The sequence below is a fragment of the Momordica charantia genome, assembly GCF_013281855.1.
Source record: "Momordica charantia cultivar OHB3-1 chromosome 2 unlocalized genomic scaffold, Mcharantia_2.0 BLBB01000002.1, whole genome shotgun sequence".
Lineage (NCBI taxonomy): Eukaryota > Viridiplantae > Streptophyta > Magnoliopsida > Cucurbitales > Cucurbitaceae > Momordica > Momordica charantia.
Window position 1 is genome coordinate 4508826 of NW_028275160.1, and position 20165 is coordinate 4528990.

At 32.8% G+C, this 20165-nt stretch overlaps 3 protein-coding genes across 6 annotated transcripts; 2 read left to right on the plus strand and 1 right to left on the minus strand.

Annotated features, from left to right (window-relative positions):
• Nucleotides 1–1418: 1418 nt before the first annotated feature.
• LOC111018072 (multiprotein-bridging factor 1b) lies at nt 1419–3416 on the minus strand. The gene is made up of 4 exons (XM_022294019.2): nt 3141–3416; nt 2642–2725; nt 1820–1902; nt 1419–1736 (listed from the first exon to the last, which is right to left on the minus strand). Exons 1-4 carry the CDS (start codon nt 3280–3282, stop codon nt 1617–1619), a joined length of 429 nt encoding a protein of 142 aa, XP_022149711.1. The 5' UTR covers nt 3283–3416; the 3' UTR covers nt 1419–1616.
• Nucleotides 3417–4049: 633 nt separating this feature from the next.
• LOC111018102 (2-aminoethanethiol dioxygenase, putative (DUF1637)) lies at nt 4050–9077 on the plus strand. The gene is made up of 6 exons (XM_022294053.2): nt 4050–4212; nt 4885–5180; nt 6038–6183; nt 6337–6484; nt 8410–8613; nt 8748–9077. The coding sequence occupies exons 2-6, from the start codon at nt 5078–5080 to the stop codon at nt 8870–8872; spliced, it is 726 nt and encodes a 241-aa protein (XP_022149745.1). The 5' UTR covers nt 4050–4212; nt 4885–5077; the 3' UTR covers nt 8873–9077.
• A 5541-nt stretch (nt 9078–14618) lies between these two features.
• Nucleotides 14619–20102, plus strand: LOC111018097 (uncharacterized). 4 transcript variants are annotated; one of them, XM_088120543.1, is made up of 8 exons: nt 14619–14858; nt 14951–15004; nt 15370–15700; nt 16305–16381; nt 16464–16500; nt 17727–17898; nt 18416–18791; nt 19689–20102. In XM_088120543.1, exons 3-8 carry the CDS (start codon nt 15394–15396, stop codon nt 19953–19955), a joined length of 1236 nt encoding a protein of 411 aa, XP_087976669.1. In that variant the 5' UTR covers nt 14619–14858; nt 14951–15004; nt 15370–15393; the 3' UTR covers nt 19956–20102. The 4 variants fall into 4 exon arrangements, with proteins under 4 accessions (XP_087976669.1, XP_087976671.1, XP_087976670.1 ...); XM_088120545.1 differs by having other exon boundaries at nt 19695–20102; XM_088120544.1 differs by having other exon boundaries at nt 14619–14823.
• The last annotated feature ends 63 nt before the right edge of the window (nt 20103–20165 follow it).

Sequence of the window (20165 nt, forward strand, 5' to 3'; positions counted from 1 at the left end):
AAACTTCAAGCACACCATTATCTAGGGAAAAAGAAGTTCGGTGCCCACCCAACTTTAAGCATATAAAGGCTCCAAGAATCAGATCAATGGCGTAAATTATAACAATGCTTTGAATTTCCTGCTGTTAGGCATCATAATGAGCCTTTCTCGCATTTCACGCATCAAGGAAAGAATATCTATCCAACTTGGGATAAAACTAGCTCTCTGCTGTTTTTCCTTCAATAGCAACAACATGGAAGAGAAGAGAGAGCAATTGAAGGATATGGCAGAGAGTTTTCTAATTATTCTGTTTGGTTAGTGACATCTCTTGGTGTCAGAAATGGCAAAGAGAACCTATGCCTCAAGTCAACTATAGATTTACAGTGGACATAGTTTACTATTCATTAGACCTCGAAACGACGCTCTGTAACAAGAAGCTATTGTCAAAAAGTGATCCAAAGGATGATTGTTGTGAACCCATTTTCTTAACTGAAGGTAAGACATGGGTCGGTTCAGATCAAAACGGTCAAAAATATTTTGCAAAAAAATATGGCAAAATGCATCAAGAATATAAAGGAGATCCCACAGATCAAGATTCCAAGAGTTGATTGCATCATACTAGGAGAGATCAGTTTCCATTGATTGGACAAGAACCATATTCATTATTTCGGGCCAATATCCATTCTATTCTCTCCCCTAGTGCAGTTCTGCTTGAATGGCCACAATTACTTGAACTGGCTAAAGATTCAATCAGGGTGAGGCCAGGAGAATTACGGGATATGAATTGGCGTGGCAGAGACCTCAAAGAAAGAAGGAGAGGGAGAGAGTGGACTTCATACAAGGGAGAGATCAGTTTCCATTGATCAAACAGGCAAATAGAAACCATATTTGTTAATTTGGGAGAATACTGTTCTACTTTCTCATCATTGCGGAACTGCAGAAATAAGTCACAATTTCTTGAACTTGATGAAGTTTCACCAGGGGAGAGAGCATGGGAGCTAGAGAGGAAGGGAGAAGTGTAGGGGTGTGTGGTGCACTGGAAGAGTCCTCAGAGAGAGAGAGATAGATATTGCAAGCCAAATCCAGCCAAGGAGAAGATACTAACCAAAACCAACCTTGACTTCCTTAGTTCAGTCAATTTTGTCGATTTAAACTTTCAAAACATTCTTTGAATAACATGATACATTTGTCACGATCATCACCTAGAAAGTGGCTTAAGAGAAGAACCTCTACCATTGGTCCAATTCAAGGGGGGAAGTTTCAAAGAACACAAATTGCATCATGGACATCGAATTTAGAAATAAAGTTCAGAACCAAACTAGAAAATTTACGACATTCAAGAGCTCTCCATACAAGTTGCTGAATTGTTAAAGGTCATGGGTGCGAACATTTAACAAGCTTACTTCTGATGTGAAAAGGGCAGCCAAAACATCTGGAAATTAAAGCAACATGACAGACATGATATTTATTTATTTCCAGGTAAGAACTTACCAACGAGACACTGCAACAAGTACTTATACAGGCACACAAGGACAGTTTCATATAGTTACACATTGAAACCACAGTAGGGTATGAACTTTTGTGCACGGTTCAAACAAAAACTTAAATAGAACTCATACTTAACTTTCCAGATCTCTTTATTTCTTCCCACGCAGTTTTGCCCCAAGAGCTCTCTCAAGTTTGGTTATTATCTGTTGATTTGGAATAGCTTTTCCAGCCTCGTAGTCTTGGATTACTTGAGGCTTCTCATTAATAAGCTACAGGAAGAAAAATAAATCCAGGTCATCACAAACACATGCACATAATACGGAACAAGCCAACATGAGAGGGACAAACATACTTGAGCAAGCTGAGACTGGGTGAGCTTCTTCTCTGTTCGAGCTTGCATAATTGCTTTCTTCAGCTCAGTTGGTACACGATCATCTAGGGTCAAATTAGATCAACCAATTAACAAAATAAGTAATGCATAATGAATTAAGAAAAATACAACACCAACACAAGATGGATGAACCATCATGCAGTTGGATGTGCAATCTAAAGAGATATAAAACATTAAAATTCCTAAAACTAATTGAGATAGTATAACATGTGATGACCACTGCTTGCACGACACTAGGTTAAGTTATAAGTTCCACCTAAAAGATTATGCCTATTTAATTCATGTCCTTTAAAAAATTTTCTAAACGATCCCTAAACTTACAAGGTTATGTCTATTTAGTCCCTATATTTCAAAAAGTTTGTAATAGATACCTAAACTTTCAATTGCGTGTCAAATACATCACTGACGTCTGACTGTATTATTCAAGGTTTGTGTCGTTACATAATCCTTAAACAATACATAATGAATGCATATAAGTATTAAAAGAGCTAACCATAGGGACCTACAATACAAAAATTTTAAAATTCAGGGACATATTAAAAACTTTTAAAATAGAAGAACTGGATAAACATAACCCTAAAATTTCGTAAATCTATAATAAACTTCTTAAAGTACGATGAATAAATAGATACAACTTTGAAAGTCTAGCAACCAAATTTATAATTAATATCTCTAATAAGAGTCAAGAGACCAACTAATCTGCTAAGAGCTTAAACCACAAACACGAGTGGATGATAAAACTTATCCAACGATGCAATGCAAATGTAATCCAGAAGTACTCACGAGAAAGGTTCTCAGTCTCTTCGTCAAGCTTCCTAGTGTTCAAACTAGTACTGCTAGAGGCAGATTTGTTTGACCCAGCAGCAGCTGCAAAAGGCCAAAAAAAAGTATCGTAGCAACGCTATATTAGACTTAATAAAACAAACTCCGGACGAGTTTTGAACCAACATAAGCAGAATATAAGAGGATTCAGAAAGATATGCATAGCCCAACTCTGCAAGGGTCGACACCAAGTCACAAACGATGATTGCCCACTGATCTTTTAAAAATTTAAACATTCCAGGTGATGCCCAGTTCAAAAAACCAGTCCTAATTGCCTCCCAACATAAAACTTGGATATAATTTGATATCATCACTCCCGACTTAATAATTATCCTATACTTTTAAACTACTTGAGCAAAAATAGAGTTCAAAGTCCAAACAAAAAACAAGAAGCGAGTGATTGAGATTTCAAATAAGAAAATCAAAGGGATGAAATAATTATCAAAATTAGAGGGCGCACATTTCTTTATAGTCTCAATCTCCGCCCCGGCTCGCCGCGCTGCATTGACGGCTTTCTCATCCTTCTTGGCAGCCGCGTTGGGTGCCTTCTTCCTGAGGACCACCGGTTCCCAATCCTGTGAAAGTGGTCCGATTCCAGCCATTTCAACTTTCTCCGTCTCCTTTTTCTTCTTTCCAAGAGGTTCCTAATCCTCGCTCGGTAGGAAGTACGCAGAATCTGAATTAGGGTTTTGGTCGGAGTATATTAAAATGTCTGGATAGCTTGAAGGACACGCAGTCAACTCACGCCATTACTTCCAGCCGTGAGGAACAATTAAAGAAAACGTCGGTTTCTCGGGCCCAAATAATCGGGTTCCCGAATTATCCGACTTCTGCCCACTTATACTTATATACACTCTTTTTTTTTAGTCTCTTATATCTGTCTTAATTACTGAAGTAAACTTATATTTAGGTTTATGCATCATTTTTAAGGTTGATAGAATAATAATAATCCTAAAATATCAGGCTCGTTAAATGATATATTCTTTACTAAGTTGGAGGAGGTTCAAATTTCTATCGTCACACATGGTTGAATTATAAAAATATCACGACATAATTATTAACATCATTTTGTTGAATATAATATTTATTTCACATATCAACTATTTCTTTAATTTTTTAAAATATCTTTATCTCTTTCTTTTGCTTATTTTCCTGATTTAAATATCTATGTTTAATATTATTATTTTATCTATAAATTTTCATGAATTATTGTTGTTTGATAATAAAATTGAATGTAGTTAAATTGGTTAGATATTTAACTCGCGGTGAGTTCGAATCCCAAACATATTGTACTGAAAACAATTTGTGTTCGAAATTATGAAAAAAATAGGCACGGCGCCAGCGGTGAGGTTTTTGTGAAGAGAGACAAGCCAAGGAAGAGCTCAATCCTGAGAGAAGCAAAATATTTATAAACCAAAAGAGAAAACAAGAGGCAATAATGACGTAATATAAAGCCTTTCTGTCATCTTCTTTCTCCTTCGTCTAATTCTTTCGTTTGCGTGCGATCCCTCCGGTTCGGTGCAGCTCCTCAGGTTTGAAATCCTCCGACTACTTCATTCTTTGTTAGTTTTCAAATCACTTCCTCACTATTTTCCTTCCGCCGCTTCGGTCTCATCGCCGGCGTTTTCGGATTATGGTTCTGTAAAAGTTTGTGTTGCCCACAATTATAGTACCTGCTCTGTAAATCCGTCTTTCACTTCGATTTTTGTTCATGTGCTTTCCAACTGAATTTTGACATTTGCTGCTCCGGTTTAATTGTTTTATACTTCATCGGAAATGGGTTTTCCATCCTCGATGAGGTTTTCTATTTTTCCCTATGCCAAGATATTTACTAATTTCCACTTTTCTCTATATCGCCCTTGTATTGGATGTTGAAATATGATTGGAAATGATAGAGGACATGGGGTATCTCGTGCTTAGCATATGATTTATTGATTCGCATTAAAACGAAAAACACGGTATTCAGTTTCCTAATCCTTTTATTTTTCCTGCACCATCTTAGCTGCAGCAGTGATAACTAGTACATTGAATAATTCATTCTGGTTATGTTGTTTCTAAAGCTTATGATTACTAGATGAATTTTATTGTTCCCTTCCGGTTGGAAAAAATGCTTCGGACGGTTGTTTTTACTTAAAACACATTGTTATATTCTGCAGAGGTATTGTTATTTCGAACTTACTGTCACTTGTTTTTATCGTTTTTAGGGGCTGATGAGTAATGTTTAAAGAGAGGATCCACTGCCATGCAGATCTATTGCTGTTGGTTTCATATGCAGAATACATTTGAGTTACCACCCTATAGAAGTTTTTATCATTGCAGTTCTTAAACTTCTTGTGAAGACGTTATCAGCTTACTGGCTTCGGGTCCTTTCAGTTAAGTTGGTACCGTCTTTGCGTCATGCCATATTATATACAGAGACTTTATAATACTTGCAAAGCTGCATTGTCTCCTAATGGACCTGTGTCAGAAGAAGCCCTAGAAAAAGTTCGCGCTATGTTAGGTATGATTTTTTGTTTACACCATGGTTTCCATTTAGCATTCAATTGTCAGTTCAGCCTTCTGTCTTGTCTTATTTGACTGTTCAAGATCTTGATTAAGATGTTACATGAAATGGAAATTACTAGTTTTCACAGTCTTTGGTGCAATTGCAATTACCTTTGAATGATATTTAGTTTATAGGATAATCACAATTCACACTGTAGAGGTTATGATGAAAATATTCTACAATTAGTCCATGATTTGGTTACTTTAGTGTTGGCATGTACTAAAATGGCTTGCAAGTCCAATTATCTTACATTATCTTCAATTAGTGCATTGAGTGTCATCGAGCCAAGTGAACTTCTGAATTTCCTGATTTTAAGCTGTTTACTTGTTAGTATTATGGAAATTATGAAAATTCTGAAAATTCCGAAAATTATGCATCATATATTGGAAATATAAGGCACTTCTGTTTGTTCTGGTAATCTCGTTTCTGGCTTAAAATGGAATGACTTGAACAGCATAGATAGGAAATACGTTGGCACAAGTAATCTGGTTCGTGGCTTGAAGCGGAGTGACTTACCCGCATATATTGGAAATACTATGCAGTTATTGATGGTTCATGTGATTTGCTGTATGGCTTAAAATGAGGAGGGTAGGACGCATTACATGAGATAGTGGGGTGGGGCCAACCGGAAATTCCAAAAGATTGATGTTCAGAAATACTATCTTTGTGTTATTCTTCTATAATATACCTAAAGATATTTCTACAATTTATTTTCTCTGAATGTTGTATCATGCTCTTCAGTGCCCATCATGGCTACATTTGCCTATTTTCTGGTAGTTTTGCACCTTTAATCATAGACAATATGCTTGCAGAAAAAATCAAGCCCTCTGATGTAGGCCTTGAACAGGAGGCACAAGTAGTTCGTAATTGGTCGGAACCTGTGCAGGAACGCAATGGGAGACGGCAATCATTGCCACCGATTAAATACTTGCATTTGCATGAGGGTGATAGCTTCTCCGTAAGTATATATCTTCTAATCATTTTATTATTGGAAATATAACCGTTGATAATTAGTTATTGGCTATATACTTGCTCTACTCTTGGAAACAACTGGGCTTTGCCTTAGATGGTAAGAACTAAGTGAAATTCACTGTTATGAACTCTTTTGCAGATAGGAATTTTCTGTATGCCACCAACTTCTATCATACCTTTTCACAACCATCCTGGAATGACCGTGCTGAGCAAACTAATTTATGGTTCCTTACATGTCAAGTCATATGACTGGCTTGATTTTCCAGGACTTGATGATCTTTCAGAAGGTTTGTTACCATTACTCACTATTGTCACTCATCCTCAGTTTTTATTATGTTGATTTATTGATTCGATATACACACATCTAGAGAATCAACGTAATTGGAAGATATAATTTATCTCCTGCTTTATTCTTGGTTCTTAAAAAGGAAGTGGCTTATCTTGGGGCATGAAACTGTTGTCTGCTTGAACATATAATTACTTTTTTTAATAGGAAACATACCTTCATTAACAAGAACATGAGTACAGCGCATTATCAAAGTATCAGCCCCCAATGAGCCAAGAGATTAAAGAAACTTTATCCAATTGGCATTAATGAGGAAAAAATTGCAATTACAAAAAATAAAAATAAATAAAAAGAGAAAGAGCTCCAGAAAGAGAATTTGAAATGCATAAAGTTCCAAACCTCCAAACCCCTGTAAATTATAAAAAATTCTAAGATTTATTTCTAGCCAATGCCAAACCATCCCCTGGATAAAATTTACCTACAAAAATTGACTTTCCATTTAAAGAATGGCAATAAGAAGTTTTTGTTTTTAAAGAGCTAGAAAAACAGATTGAGGGAAATACCACGCCTTGTTGAATTCTTGTGGAAAAGGCAGCCATAGTGTTTCAAAATAAGAGCAGTGAAGGAACAAATGGTATTTGGTTTTCCACTTCTATTTTACATAGACAGCATATTCTAGGTGATTGCAGCTATTAGGATGTCTTATTTGAATGATATTCAGCATGTTTAAGGCTCCTAACATCAACCCCTCCCGCGTGGCTAAAGAAAAATGATTGTTATAGCAAGAAGCCTATCTTCAGAAAGGAAGTAATAATTGCAAGAGGTGCTGTCTGAGGTCCAAGATAGTGTATCAGGAGAGTGGCTCAGCTTGTGGGTTCCAGAAGAAGATCTATCGACCTCCCAATTTCCTAATCATACACTGGGTTTTTAAGAAATGAATTGTAGTGGCTTGCTTCTTTGATTCAAAGATTTTCAACCTCATGTTTTGTACAGGGAATCTGAAATTACCTGGGGGAGGTTATTTTTCATGGTTTATCAGCAACCATGAATCATTCCATAAACTTGTGGACCTCCCTTACTCTTTTTGTCTAGTAAAAAGCTCCTCACATATTTTCTTGCATTGTACACAAAATTCCCAGGGGCAATTCCTCTTGGTATTATTATGTTAGAACTTAGAAGTAAACCCCCGTATTCATACACACTATATTTACTAAAAATCAACACATGCCATGAAGAACCCCTTTTATGAGGAGATCTCTAAACTGACTCATGGGGGAAAAAAGGTTAAATTCCTCTCCTCGAGATTGCCAACACCGATGCCACATTGCCACCTCAACTTTTTTATCATTAGTCTGACTCTGTATGTTTGTACAATATTAATCTTCTTTATATTTCAAACCTGGGCATCACTTTTTTTCAGCCTGATTTATGTATGTGCAAATGCACGACAAAATGTACAGTGTCAGGTTTTAATAGATAAAAGTGTGAATAAGAGTTTTTGGTTTCACGAATCAGCATTAATGACTAGGCAGATTGGTAAAATAAAAGAGGAGGTCCATGTGTTGGTGACCGTCTTCATGGAATGTCTCAATAATCGTGGAAGACTTATTTGAGTATACTCACTTGGTTTTACTTTTATATCCAAATTAGTGGTTCCAGATTTCTGAAAACTAACTTTAGTTGATGAATTTTCACGCTTGATGCTGGGTGTTTATGGAGGTGTAGATATTAAGATTGTATGTTGGAGAGAGATGATAAGACTTGAAACATTCGTATTTGAGAAGCTGTTGGAAAAGTTTCTATTAACTTTATTGTTTAGGGTTTAATTGTTGCAACTCCCGTACCTTTCCTCTTGAAGTAGATGCACATAATTGTTTATTTTTCATTTTTGGATTTAAGTGCTAACAGTAATTGGTATCCTCGCAGCTCGACCCGCAATGCTTGTCAAAGATACAGAGATGACTGCACCTACTCCAACTACTATTCTATATCCCACAAGTGGAGGCAATATCCATAGCTTCAGAGCCATCACACCCTGTGCTATTTTTGACATCCTTTCTCCCCCTTATTCATCAGAACATGGACGACACTGTACTTATTTCCGGAAGTCCCCAAGAAAGGATCTTCCTGGTAATACCATTTGTGATTCATCAATCATCATTATGGCTTCCCCCTCTCCACTTGTTTGTCCATCGGTGAACTCTTGCGTAATACTATTCCTCTTAATTTTTGGTGTCTCTTACACACTTCTTATTGGAATTTAGGTGAACTTCAATTGGATGGAGATGGAGTTTCAGTTTCTGAAGTGACTTGGTTAGAGGAATTTCAACCTCCCGACAACTTTGTGATCCGGAGAGGGCTGTACAAGGGACCTGTGATTAGAACTTGATCAGTATTCCTGTTTTAGTTGTACCATGCATTGGAAAAATTGCATCGTCTAACTATGAATGATTGAGCGAAATTCCGGTATATGGGTTGTTCATAGTCATTAAAATAGTGATATCGACTGAATTAGCTGGGCATATTTGGCTTGCACACATGTTGCATTGCACCAAATTAATCTTTTCATTTATCGACCTCGCTTTAGTTGCTAATCTGCTTCTGTGGGGATAATTTGAATTTCAGGTGGGAGAATGGGTTCCGGCCTCTGGCTGTGCCTTGTCGGTTTATTCACACCATTGCCCTCGGCAGGCAAAAACCATAGTGAAGTTGGGCAATGGGCACAATGATATGATGCGACTTAGAAATCATGTTCTCATTGGACAACTAGATTATTGCAGATCCTACTGTTAGGCTTTGTTGGCCTAATTAATATTCCTCCTCTCTTCTATAATTTGGACTTGGTAAAAGGATAAAACTCCCAAACTATCTGGTTAGCAGATCACCACCAGTATTTTGATAGATGGGAGTGGGGAAAGAAAGAAAATAAAAGAAAATTTTCTCTCTCAAACATGTCAAAATCTTAATGGTGGTGGTAGGAATTTTGCTGTGTCCAATTAGGAAGTTTTGTCCTTAGTGAAATGCACTAGGTGACAAGGATGTGGAACTCATCACTGTGAGACCAGTTTGGCTGGTTTCATATGCTTTTTATATCCTTTTCTGTAACTGTTAAATGTGTTTTGTGTCCACAGGTGATAATGGAGAGACAAATGCAGAATTTGATAAAAAAGGTCTGACGTGAATGGCTCTCATGTGAACCTTTTAGTTGCCAAGAACAAGAGGAAAGTTTTTATCAAGTTTACGAGATGAATTTTAATTTAAAGTTGTTTTCTCCTATGGTTTGTTCTGAAGGATGAGAATAATTGCAGTGGCTCCTCCTAACTGCACGGTAATTTCACTTTTCAGGTGCTATTCAATCATAAGTGTTCATGATGGAATTATTCGATTTGAGAATTTAGGTTCACTTACTAAGAATCAGAATGAAAATTGATCAAATCGATTGAAGAGGGAAATTCATTTGACCCTTTCTTCTTTTGGCTACAATATAAAGGGAAAAAAAAGAGACCCTTAAACGGTAGCTAGGTTGGTCATAGAATTTCCTGATCATACTGACTCAGAAATTTAAAGTATTCAGCCGGTGGGGGCGGGTATGCCTGAATATAGTAAAAAAAAAAAGGTTTGATTGATCCTACTCTTCCTTAAAACATGGACATGTGATCTCCAACACTGACATTCTAAAATACAATGGCACTGACTCACTCTCTGAATTTGAGATCTCACAAAATGGCATTGTTTGCGGCGGCTCTTTTGCCAATGCTCAGAAACTAGATTCCTTTTTTTTTCCCATCTCACACTCACACACTTCAAAATTATATCTGATCAATTATCCTTACATGAGACATTATTCCACCAGGCAAAAATAATTAGCCCATAAAATTAGTGCTCTCAATAATTAATTTCATTTCATCAGCTAACGTTAGAAAAATTATCTATACTATATATAAAAATAGAGGATCTTGAAACAGTATTTTTAAACCATTATATCCTTTCTTTAATACCAAACATAAAATTAATTGTAAATAGTTTTTTTTTTTTTGGGAAGAAAAAGAAATTAATTGTAAATAGTAAATTAATTAATTAATAATCAATAATAAATAATTAATTAATTATCAACCATAATAATTATATGGAATCTAAAAAGTTAAAATATGTAACAAAAATGGTTGTTTAGTTTATGAAGAGCGGAATAGTTTTCATTAGTAATAATTAATAATATAATTCTAAAAGATTGGCAACTTTTTTCATTTTTTACCTATATAAATAAACATTATCTTCCACCATTATCACCAAACATCGAGCTATATTTTTCTTTTATTTTTAGTTCTCTCATTTTCTTGCTCTCAGTTTCTAATCTTGAAAGCAACTCTAGACATACCTGATACGTTAAAGTCGACACGAAAGTTATATGTCAAATCTATATCTTGGTGCGTAAGTTTTTTTATTACAATTTTACTTTGATGAAGTTAAATAATGATGTTTGTCTAACAAGATAAATATATCTTCAAATATGTGTGTATTGATTTAGTTTTTAGTTTTTTTATTTTTATTACTTTTATTTTATTTTTATTATTTTATAATTGCTATATTATTATTTGTTAATGTTCCTATAATTAGTATTAGTATGTTATTTTATTTAAAATGCTGGCGCATGCTTTTTTTTTTTTCATTAAATGTTTAAATTTTGTAAGAAATTTATCATGTTTTTTAGAGATCTTGAAAAAGCATTTTTAGATCATTATATATTTTTTTAAATTTATAAAATTATAAAACATTCAATTAAAATTTAATGGTGAATAGTAAAATAATTAATTAATTGTCAATAAAAAATCATTAATTAATTATCAACTATAACAGTTACATGAAATCTAAAAAGTTAATTATTTAAAAGGTTGTTATTTAATTTATGCATAGCTTAATGGTTGTCAGTAATAATTATTAATAATATAATTTCAAAACTTTTAGAATTTCAAAAGATTTGTAACTTTTTCATCCTTCCACTAATATAAATAGGCATTTTCTTCCACCATTCTTCACCAACACTTCGTGCTACACTTTTTTGTAATTTCTAATTCGAGTTCATTAAAATTTCTTATAAACCACCGTAAATTACTAATTTCTAATAATAACAGCTTTCCTTTTCATGAAAAGTTAACGCCAAGAAATACAAATAAGGGGTAGGTTAACATATAAAAGATTAACACTTCTGTGAACGAAAATAATATGAATTAATTTTAATTATTAATAAAATTATAAACGGTATCATATTAGATATATAAATGTTCATCGCGCACGGTAACAAACTAGTTTGTATAAAAGAGGCGTTCAAACCATTTCTTCTTTTGCTCTTGATTTGGAAGGAAATGGTATTTGATTTAACAACACATCGCAAAAAACCAACTTTAAAAATCTTTTTGTTAAATTACAAATTTAATCAAAAGCATCAAGCGAATTTATTTGACATAAAATTGAATTTTACGAATAAATTTTAAACTTTCAATTTTGTGTCTAATAGGTCTATAAATCAAAAAAAAAAAAAGATGAATATAGGTCAAGGTTAATTAGACACAATTGTTGAAGACTTATAAGATATACCGGAAAGTTTAAGGACCTTATCATACACTTTTTTAAATTTTAGAGATATATTAGATATAAAGTCGAGAGTTAAAAAGAACTTATTTAGAGAAACAAACATAAAAGTTTAAAACTAAACTTATAACTTAACCCGATCTTTTAACCAACTTAGATTAAAATTTTGATCAGTAAATATAAAGTTATGGCCAGTTAGTAGATCGAGTAAATTAAGCGATGTCGTGTTTAGAATAGGAACTAATTATTAAAAACTTAACAAAGTATAATCTTAATTCCAAGTTGGAAGTGTATATATATATATATATATATATTGCCAAAACTGATAAATTGGGGTTTGATTCCGAGAAAGATTCCTTTGTCGCTTGGGAAGTGCTTTGAATTGCAACTAAAAAGAGGGAAAATGTCAACTTTGGGTCGTAATAAATCACCAAATAAGTAAATTAAGGTATTAATTAATCTCAATCAAGAGATACGAAATTATTCCATTTTGTCCATCCACACGAGTCCCAATTCTCTCTCCCTCTCTCTCACAACTCTTCACTTTAATTCTACGAATATTTGTCTTTCATTAATGAACTACCTACAAATTGCCCACATCTCCCTCTAGGCCCTAAAAATATATTTATAGCAACTAATTAATATTCCAATTTTAAAATTAATTGGTCATTCTCCAAATTAAATATTATTTTATTCCACAGTACTTTTGTATTTGATTTATTTTCATTCTTCGTGCCTTATTTTAATTCTTAATACTTTCAACTTTTATCCATTTTAGTCACTATACTTTCGAAATATCTATTTTGATTTCTTTATTTTTATTTATTATCTCATTTCTTGCGAATTATAATTTTAGTATAACATTCCACTTTCTAAATTTCTTGATCAAATGTGTTACCATGACTTTGTATTAAAGAGTTTTCAATGTACGTAAAATTTGTGATAAAATTTTACAAATAAGAACAAAATTGGTCATTTCTTAAAGTACACGCCCAACACGAAGATTTTGAAAGTAATAAAAAATGAAAGTAGAAGAACTAAAAGTGAATATTTTTAAAATATACGAATAAAAAATATATTTAAACTTAATTTTAAATATGAAGTCTCCCTCTTTGGTGCATGGGTGTCTCAAGTAAGCTCACAAAAATCCAAGTCAAAATTAGGTGTCTTGTAGTGTAGCTAAACCTAATCCTTTATAGGAAAGATTAATAATAATTATTATTTTTTTAATATTTTTTTATTATTATTTTGTCTCTCTCTCTGTGGGTTTTCAGACAGCATTTCTCTTTCCAAAGCAAATATATAATAAACAAGTAGGGGGGTGGGTCTTATGCCAAATGCAAAGACAAAATGTTGAAATTCTTTAGAAGATGCCTTGGAAAGTAAATTCTTGGACAATAGGAAAAAGGGAAAAACAAATCACACATATTTTAATTTGGACAACACAAAAATTTCTCACTTATAATAAATATGTATCGACCACAGATTGCCATTAATACTTTTGTTCCAATTAATTTTCACCTACCAACTTTACTTTAATTAATCTTGGATATTGATAGATCATTTTTGTTTTTTTAATTTGGATGGAGAATTCATCCTCGTATCTCATGAGGCCTATTGTGTACGGACCTTTTATAATATTCAATACGGATAAAATGATATTATATAAATATATACCTATAAAATAAGATTTGAAATTCTTAGAATACCGACTTAAAGGTCTCAAGTTCAAAACTTCAAGTCATAAGTTTATGATCACGAAAAGTAGATAACTTGATAATTACCCTTTCTTAATCACACTTATTAATTACCATCAATATAAAATCACAACCATATTCTGATTGGTGGAGGAGAGTGAGAGAGTGCAGTCTTCTCTTAGCCGTTGAGTGAAGAGTTAAAATATATAAAACAAAACTTTAGAAAACAGCTAGTAGAACCCTAGAAGATAAAAAGAGAAATATATATAATTAGTGTAATTAATAATCGAGAGAAGCTAAAAGGGGTAATAAAAATATTGAATATTAATGTATCTGTAAAGACAAAAACAGATGGGGCAGTGGCTTAGGGGCCTAGTTGCAGAATGCAGAGGTCAACTATTAAACATCATCACGAGACAAAGAGAAACAAAAACAAGCTGTCAAAGAGAACAATCGAACTCAGAAAAGGGTTACAGAGATCACATGATTTTTGACACTTCCAAAAGAGACCCATCCATACATTTTTTTTCCTTAAATTTTTATTTTAGTCGTGGCTTACGCTGTAAATTCCTATAATCGAAATTCTTCGTTGTCTAGCCGAACAATACAGTGACCAGCATTGGATTTGAATCCAAAATCTCATGGTAGGTGATACCATAACCCCGAGACACTTGCCATTGCGCCATCCTCCAGGTGACATGATTAATTATTATTATTATATATGACAAATATTGACAAAGACTGCAATTGTAAAAAAAGAAAAACTTGATCAAGTGGGCATCATATATCCGACCATTGTCTTCCTCTGAGGCTTTCGTCCTAAAATTATATATATATTAAATGAGGTAGCAAGAATATTTTGGTATTTGTTTGTCAATCTCTCTAGCTACAACATTCATCCATTTTCCAACAAATTCCCACCAAATCCCTTTTTTCTTTGCTTCCTAAACCTTTCCCTCTTCTCTCTCACTCTCTCAGTTGATGATTATTCAGATTAATTCAGACACAATTTCAAGAAATTGGATTACAGCTTCATTTCCTGTTGGATAGATCCATGGTGGGTGTTATATTTCTCTGTATTCTATTAATCTGGTGGGTTTCTCATATTTATGGATCCTCTCTTCCTCTCTCCTTCATTATTCATGATCTTGAATCTGAATTCCATGTGTTGCTTTTTTGTGTAGTTTTTTCTTTGAAGATCGATCCTTAGGTGTACAAATCTTCTGATTTTATCTGGGGTAAGTGTCAAATTTTGATTTTGATTTTTCTTTTCATGCTTTGAATTAAAGTACTAATTTTATCTGCCTATTAAAGTAGTTTCACGTAGCTTCTTATATATGCTTTTACTCAATAATTTTCTGATTTTTGGTGTTGTTATTTTTATTTTTATTCAGATTTTTGCAGTTTCCTTGACCCAATAATTAACTATGAGAGAACAGAAGATGCCCTTTAGAAGTTGAATTTAATTAATGAACACAGCTGCCTGTTTAATTTGGAGATGTCCAATAACAAAACAACAATGCAATTCTAGTTCTAGGGTTAATATATATTATTAATTACTTTGGTTAATTATATTATGATCTTATATATATATACTTTTCAGGTGTAGAGAGGGAAATTAAATAAAATGATGTTGAGAGGAGGAGAGGGGAGAGAAGAAGATGAAGGGAGTAGTGGGAAGTCATGTTCAGTTGTGAGGTTTGATTTGAATGAAGAAGCCGCCATTGAAGATCATGAGGAAGACATCAGATCATCAGGTGGCCGATGTGGAGAAGAAGATCAGAAAGAAGAAGAAGAGGAAGAGGAAGAAGAAGAAGAGAGGAGAAGGGGAAGTGTTAGAAAATATTCGAGGTCCAAAATGCCAAGGCTTCGTTGGACTCCTGATCTTCACCTTGCCTTTGTAAATGCTGTTGAAAGACTTGGTGGCCAAGAAAGTAAGCCTCCCAATTAATTTATGCATATATTTGTTCCATTTCCACTCCGATCCTACTGATTTTTTCCCCGTTTAGTGATGCTACCGTTTTCTTGTTTCCCGAAAGGTAAAATCAAATTCACGTTCTCTCGGTGTCCTTCATTTTCCACGAGAGTGTTTGATAACACCCCTTCTAACTAGTTTCTTATTCTGTTGAATCTAAAATATTCAAACGAGCATCCGATCCAAAAATGGAATCCAACCAAGATCAATGAGTTAAAAGAACTACCCATGATCAATATTCATGAGATAAACTACGGTTAGATTCCTTATTTTATCAATATAGATCCTTACCAAAAGTGATAAATAAAAAACCAGTTATGGTTTGGTTTCAAAGTTTGTATACAATTTTTGGAATATGCTTATGTTTTAACAAGAATATATGTTACTAAACATTATCCACTAGATCAAAGATATTTAATTTGTAGGATTCATTTATAGAATTAGACCCTTAAATTTAACATTTCATATCAGAAAGTTAATAGGAACTCCTAATGATAAGGTATTTAAGTATTTTTCATATAATATTATATATGATATTGGTGATCAAAATCTTGAATTTGCAGGAGCAACTCCAAAGTTGGTTCTTCAGTTGATGAATGTTAGAGGGCTCAGCATTGCTCATGTAAAGAGTCATTTGCAGGTACCCATGCATTTTAATTTCTTTTTTTTTTTTTTTTTTTGGATTTTGATTATGAATTTATATGTTGGATTTGTGAATGTAGATGTATCGAAGTAAGAAGCTGGATGAGACTGGACAAGGTACAGTTTCTAATTTAATACCTACCTGGATTCTCTACCTTTTCGAGGTTCATAAAACAAAGGGTTTTAATATAATTTTCTTCTTAAAAAAAAACAAATGATTGGAAATATGATCCATAACTATTTCTTAAAAGTTGTTTCGATATGTTTTTTTTTCTTTTTAAACTACGAGTTTAATTATATATATATGGATAATGATTTTAATTTTTACAAATTATTTAAAAATTATTCTCCTTTTTTTCCCCATAAAATGGTATTTATTGCTCTGATCTAAACAAACCGACCTTTATTTTCTTATATATTTTAAGCTTTATTCATTTGCAAAGAGTCATTTTTGTTTGTTGTTTTTTTTAATGGAAACATTATTAGAAAAAAAAAAAACCAATGTTGTTTTGTTAGATCAAGAAAATGAAATAAAAACTTTTCCAAAATAGAACTACAAAATTATATTAAAGGACTATGAAAAATTACCAATTGCATGCCTACACCTGTTTATTGGGGACTGGAGCATAATCCCAACATTTTAGAAATGAGCAAGATAGTTTCCCACCATTAATTAGTTTATTTTTTGTCTCTTATTTTTTATTTTTTTCATTTTAGTGTTAATGCCTATTTTTGGTACTCTAATTTTAAAAAATAACCATTTTGATCTTTTTATTTTCATGTTCATCTCATTTCTTTTTACCATAATTTTAGCGTGATATTTTTTTCACAAATTTTCTTAAAATTTAGTCATAAAATTGTATCAAAAGGGTTTCTACGGTGTACAAAAATCTATGTAATTAAAATTTTGTAAATTATACCAAAATATCATTTTTTTTTTAGTAAAAAAATCATGGACTAAAATGAACAAAAATTAAAATTGTTTCATGACTAAAATGAATCAAAATTGAAAGTGTACCTACCAAAATGAATCAAAATTGTAAGTGTACCTACCAAAATAAATCAAAATCCAAAGTATAAACGACCCAAATAGACAGCATTTCAAACATTTAAATAAAGTTTTAAAAAACATAACTATTCGAGAATGAACGTAATTGTGGGAGGTATTTTTATTAGGGACGTGTTTGGCCTTAGTATAAACAAACTGGACACTGAAATTTAAAAATAAAAATAAAATCATTTAATTTGCTTTAATTTGAAAGAGGACATATATAAAAATAATTAGAAAGAGTTGATTTGATTTTGTTATTGTTATTGTTTTTATGGTTAATTATAATGTGCAGTTTTGTCTCAGACAATGTTTGGAAGAAATCAGATTGTGCAAATGTACCAGAGATTGAATCATCATCATCACCATCATGGACATTTGAGAGAGCTCAATAATAATGCAACTAATTTCCTCTCACACTTCACAAAGCCTAATTACCAATTCAGACCACCTCCTAACTCTTCAAGGTATTTAACTCAACCCAATACCATTATTTTCTCTCTAAATATGCCCAAATTCTTTACAACAAAATCTACGTATATATGTACACATATAGCTCGAGAAAAATTATAAATGGAGAAAAAGAAATGAGCATATAGCACATAATCATCATAAGTATAATTCAACAGTCAAGACATTTTGTTCTTCCTCTAGAAGTCGGAGGTTCAATCCTTCGTCGTTCCTTCTATTTACTGTGAGCATATGACTCCGACATCTCTTGCTTCCTCTTAGAGGTCATTTAGGTGAAGATGTCAACAATATTATCAACGTGGCTTGATAAGTTCACGCTTTTTTATATATAGAATGTGATATAAGTAGGAATTCAAACTTTCGACTTCTTATAAAGAAGTTAGAGGTAGAGATATACATTATAATTAACCAGATATCTTATAATTATTGCGGCCATGTTGTAATAGATTTGGAAAATTAGAGATTGAATATTTCAGTTTACAAAAATATTATCGATCTGTATTTGGCAATTAGGGCATGTTCTTCATGGAGCACAGATTATTGTTCAAACATGGAGAAGATCATATCTACAGATACAGTCCCACCTCAAAGTTGTCACATTTATGAAGTGGCAAACGCGATATCAAGAACCCCACCCATTAGGCCAAGCCGATTCCTTGAGGACAAGAAATGGCCGCCGCAGCAAGTATTTACAAGGGCTCACCATTTTCAACCTTATAATAATAATAATAAAATCCTGCAGCTATCTAATTCTCCATGGACCCCTAAACTCAGAAGCTTCAATAACCATGATCATCTTCATCCCCTTCCACCTGTATCTTCCCCTAATTTGTTCGAGTTTAGCCGCTGCTTCGACTCCGGTAGCCTCCTCCAACGTCCCTCCACCGAAGTAAGTTTGTTTCTTAATTAACTCTTGATTTGATTTAGAGTGAGTTTAAGATGACTTTTAAAAAAAAAAATAGAAATTTTTGGATGGAAATACTTTTTTGGACAAATGTTTTTTAGCAAAGCTTGAATTAGAATATTAAATAGTAAGAGTGAGTTTCACAGTATATACTTTTTAGTTTAAGCAAATTTTTTTTTATTATTATTATAACTAGTTTGAATTAGAATACTATGTTACACTTTCTTATAACTAAGAGATTTTAGGTATGTTTTGAGATTTCCTCAAACACGTTTAATTGTTCCATAACAACTAGAAATAGATTGTTTAACCAAAAAAAATTAATTAGTTTAGACGTGGATTCCTATCCAAAATTTTCCCAACTCAAAGACTTGACCTTTTCAAACTCTAATTAAGTTATTTAATCTATTTCTAAAACTTTTAAAACCATTTTTTATTATAAAAAATTAATATTAAAAATACTCCTCAAAATTTTAACCAAAACACTGCCATTTTTCTTTTAGTTTATTTTTAGTCCTTCGTAAACAATTTAAAAAAAAAAAAAAAAAAAAACCCCAAATACACACACACGTACAATTAGAACTTTGTTTGCTTGTACTCCATCTAAAATTCTTTTGATTTTTCTTTTTAAATTATTTATATTTATTACCAATTCTTGGTGGTAAAGATGAAAAAATATGAAAATTATAATAAATAAAGAGCAATAATAGTGCAAGGACCTCTCGCTCGGATGAATAAACTACAACTCAACCCAAAAACTAGATAAATTTAATTCATATATAGATATCTCAATATTTACTTACGTGTAGAACGTAAAAGTAGAAAAGTAGCTCTCCAAAGATGATTACAAACTGATTGTTAACAAATATTTGATTTTGGAAGTTGCAGTTACAGCTGAGTTTAGGTGGTAAAAGCTTTGAAAATGGTGGTGGAGCGATGGTGAATAACAATGAAGATGAAGAAGAAGATGGGTGCAGGTGCAGCAGCATTAATATTACATCAAGAAGATCAGAGATGGCCGATACATTACTTTCTCTCTCCCTCTCTCTCTCTAGTCCTTCATCCACACCATCACCACACCAAAAAACAACACTCTGGAGATCAAACAAATATACCTCAAAATCAAAGCCTCACTACTTTAGGATCTGACCAATGCAACACAAAAATTTAGGCTAAGAACCTGCTCTGATCTGTGCTACCTGAGATCTTGTAACTACTCTGTGTCCTCTCATGATCATGTCCATTAAGTTAACATTTATCATTTTTTTTCTTAATGGAAAGCAAAATTTACATTAATATTTCTTTACTCCATTTCTCTTGTGTTTCTTCATCCTCTGTTTTGAACAAAATGATACTTAA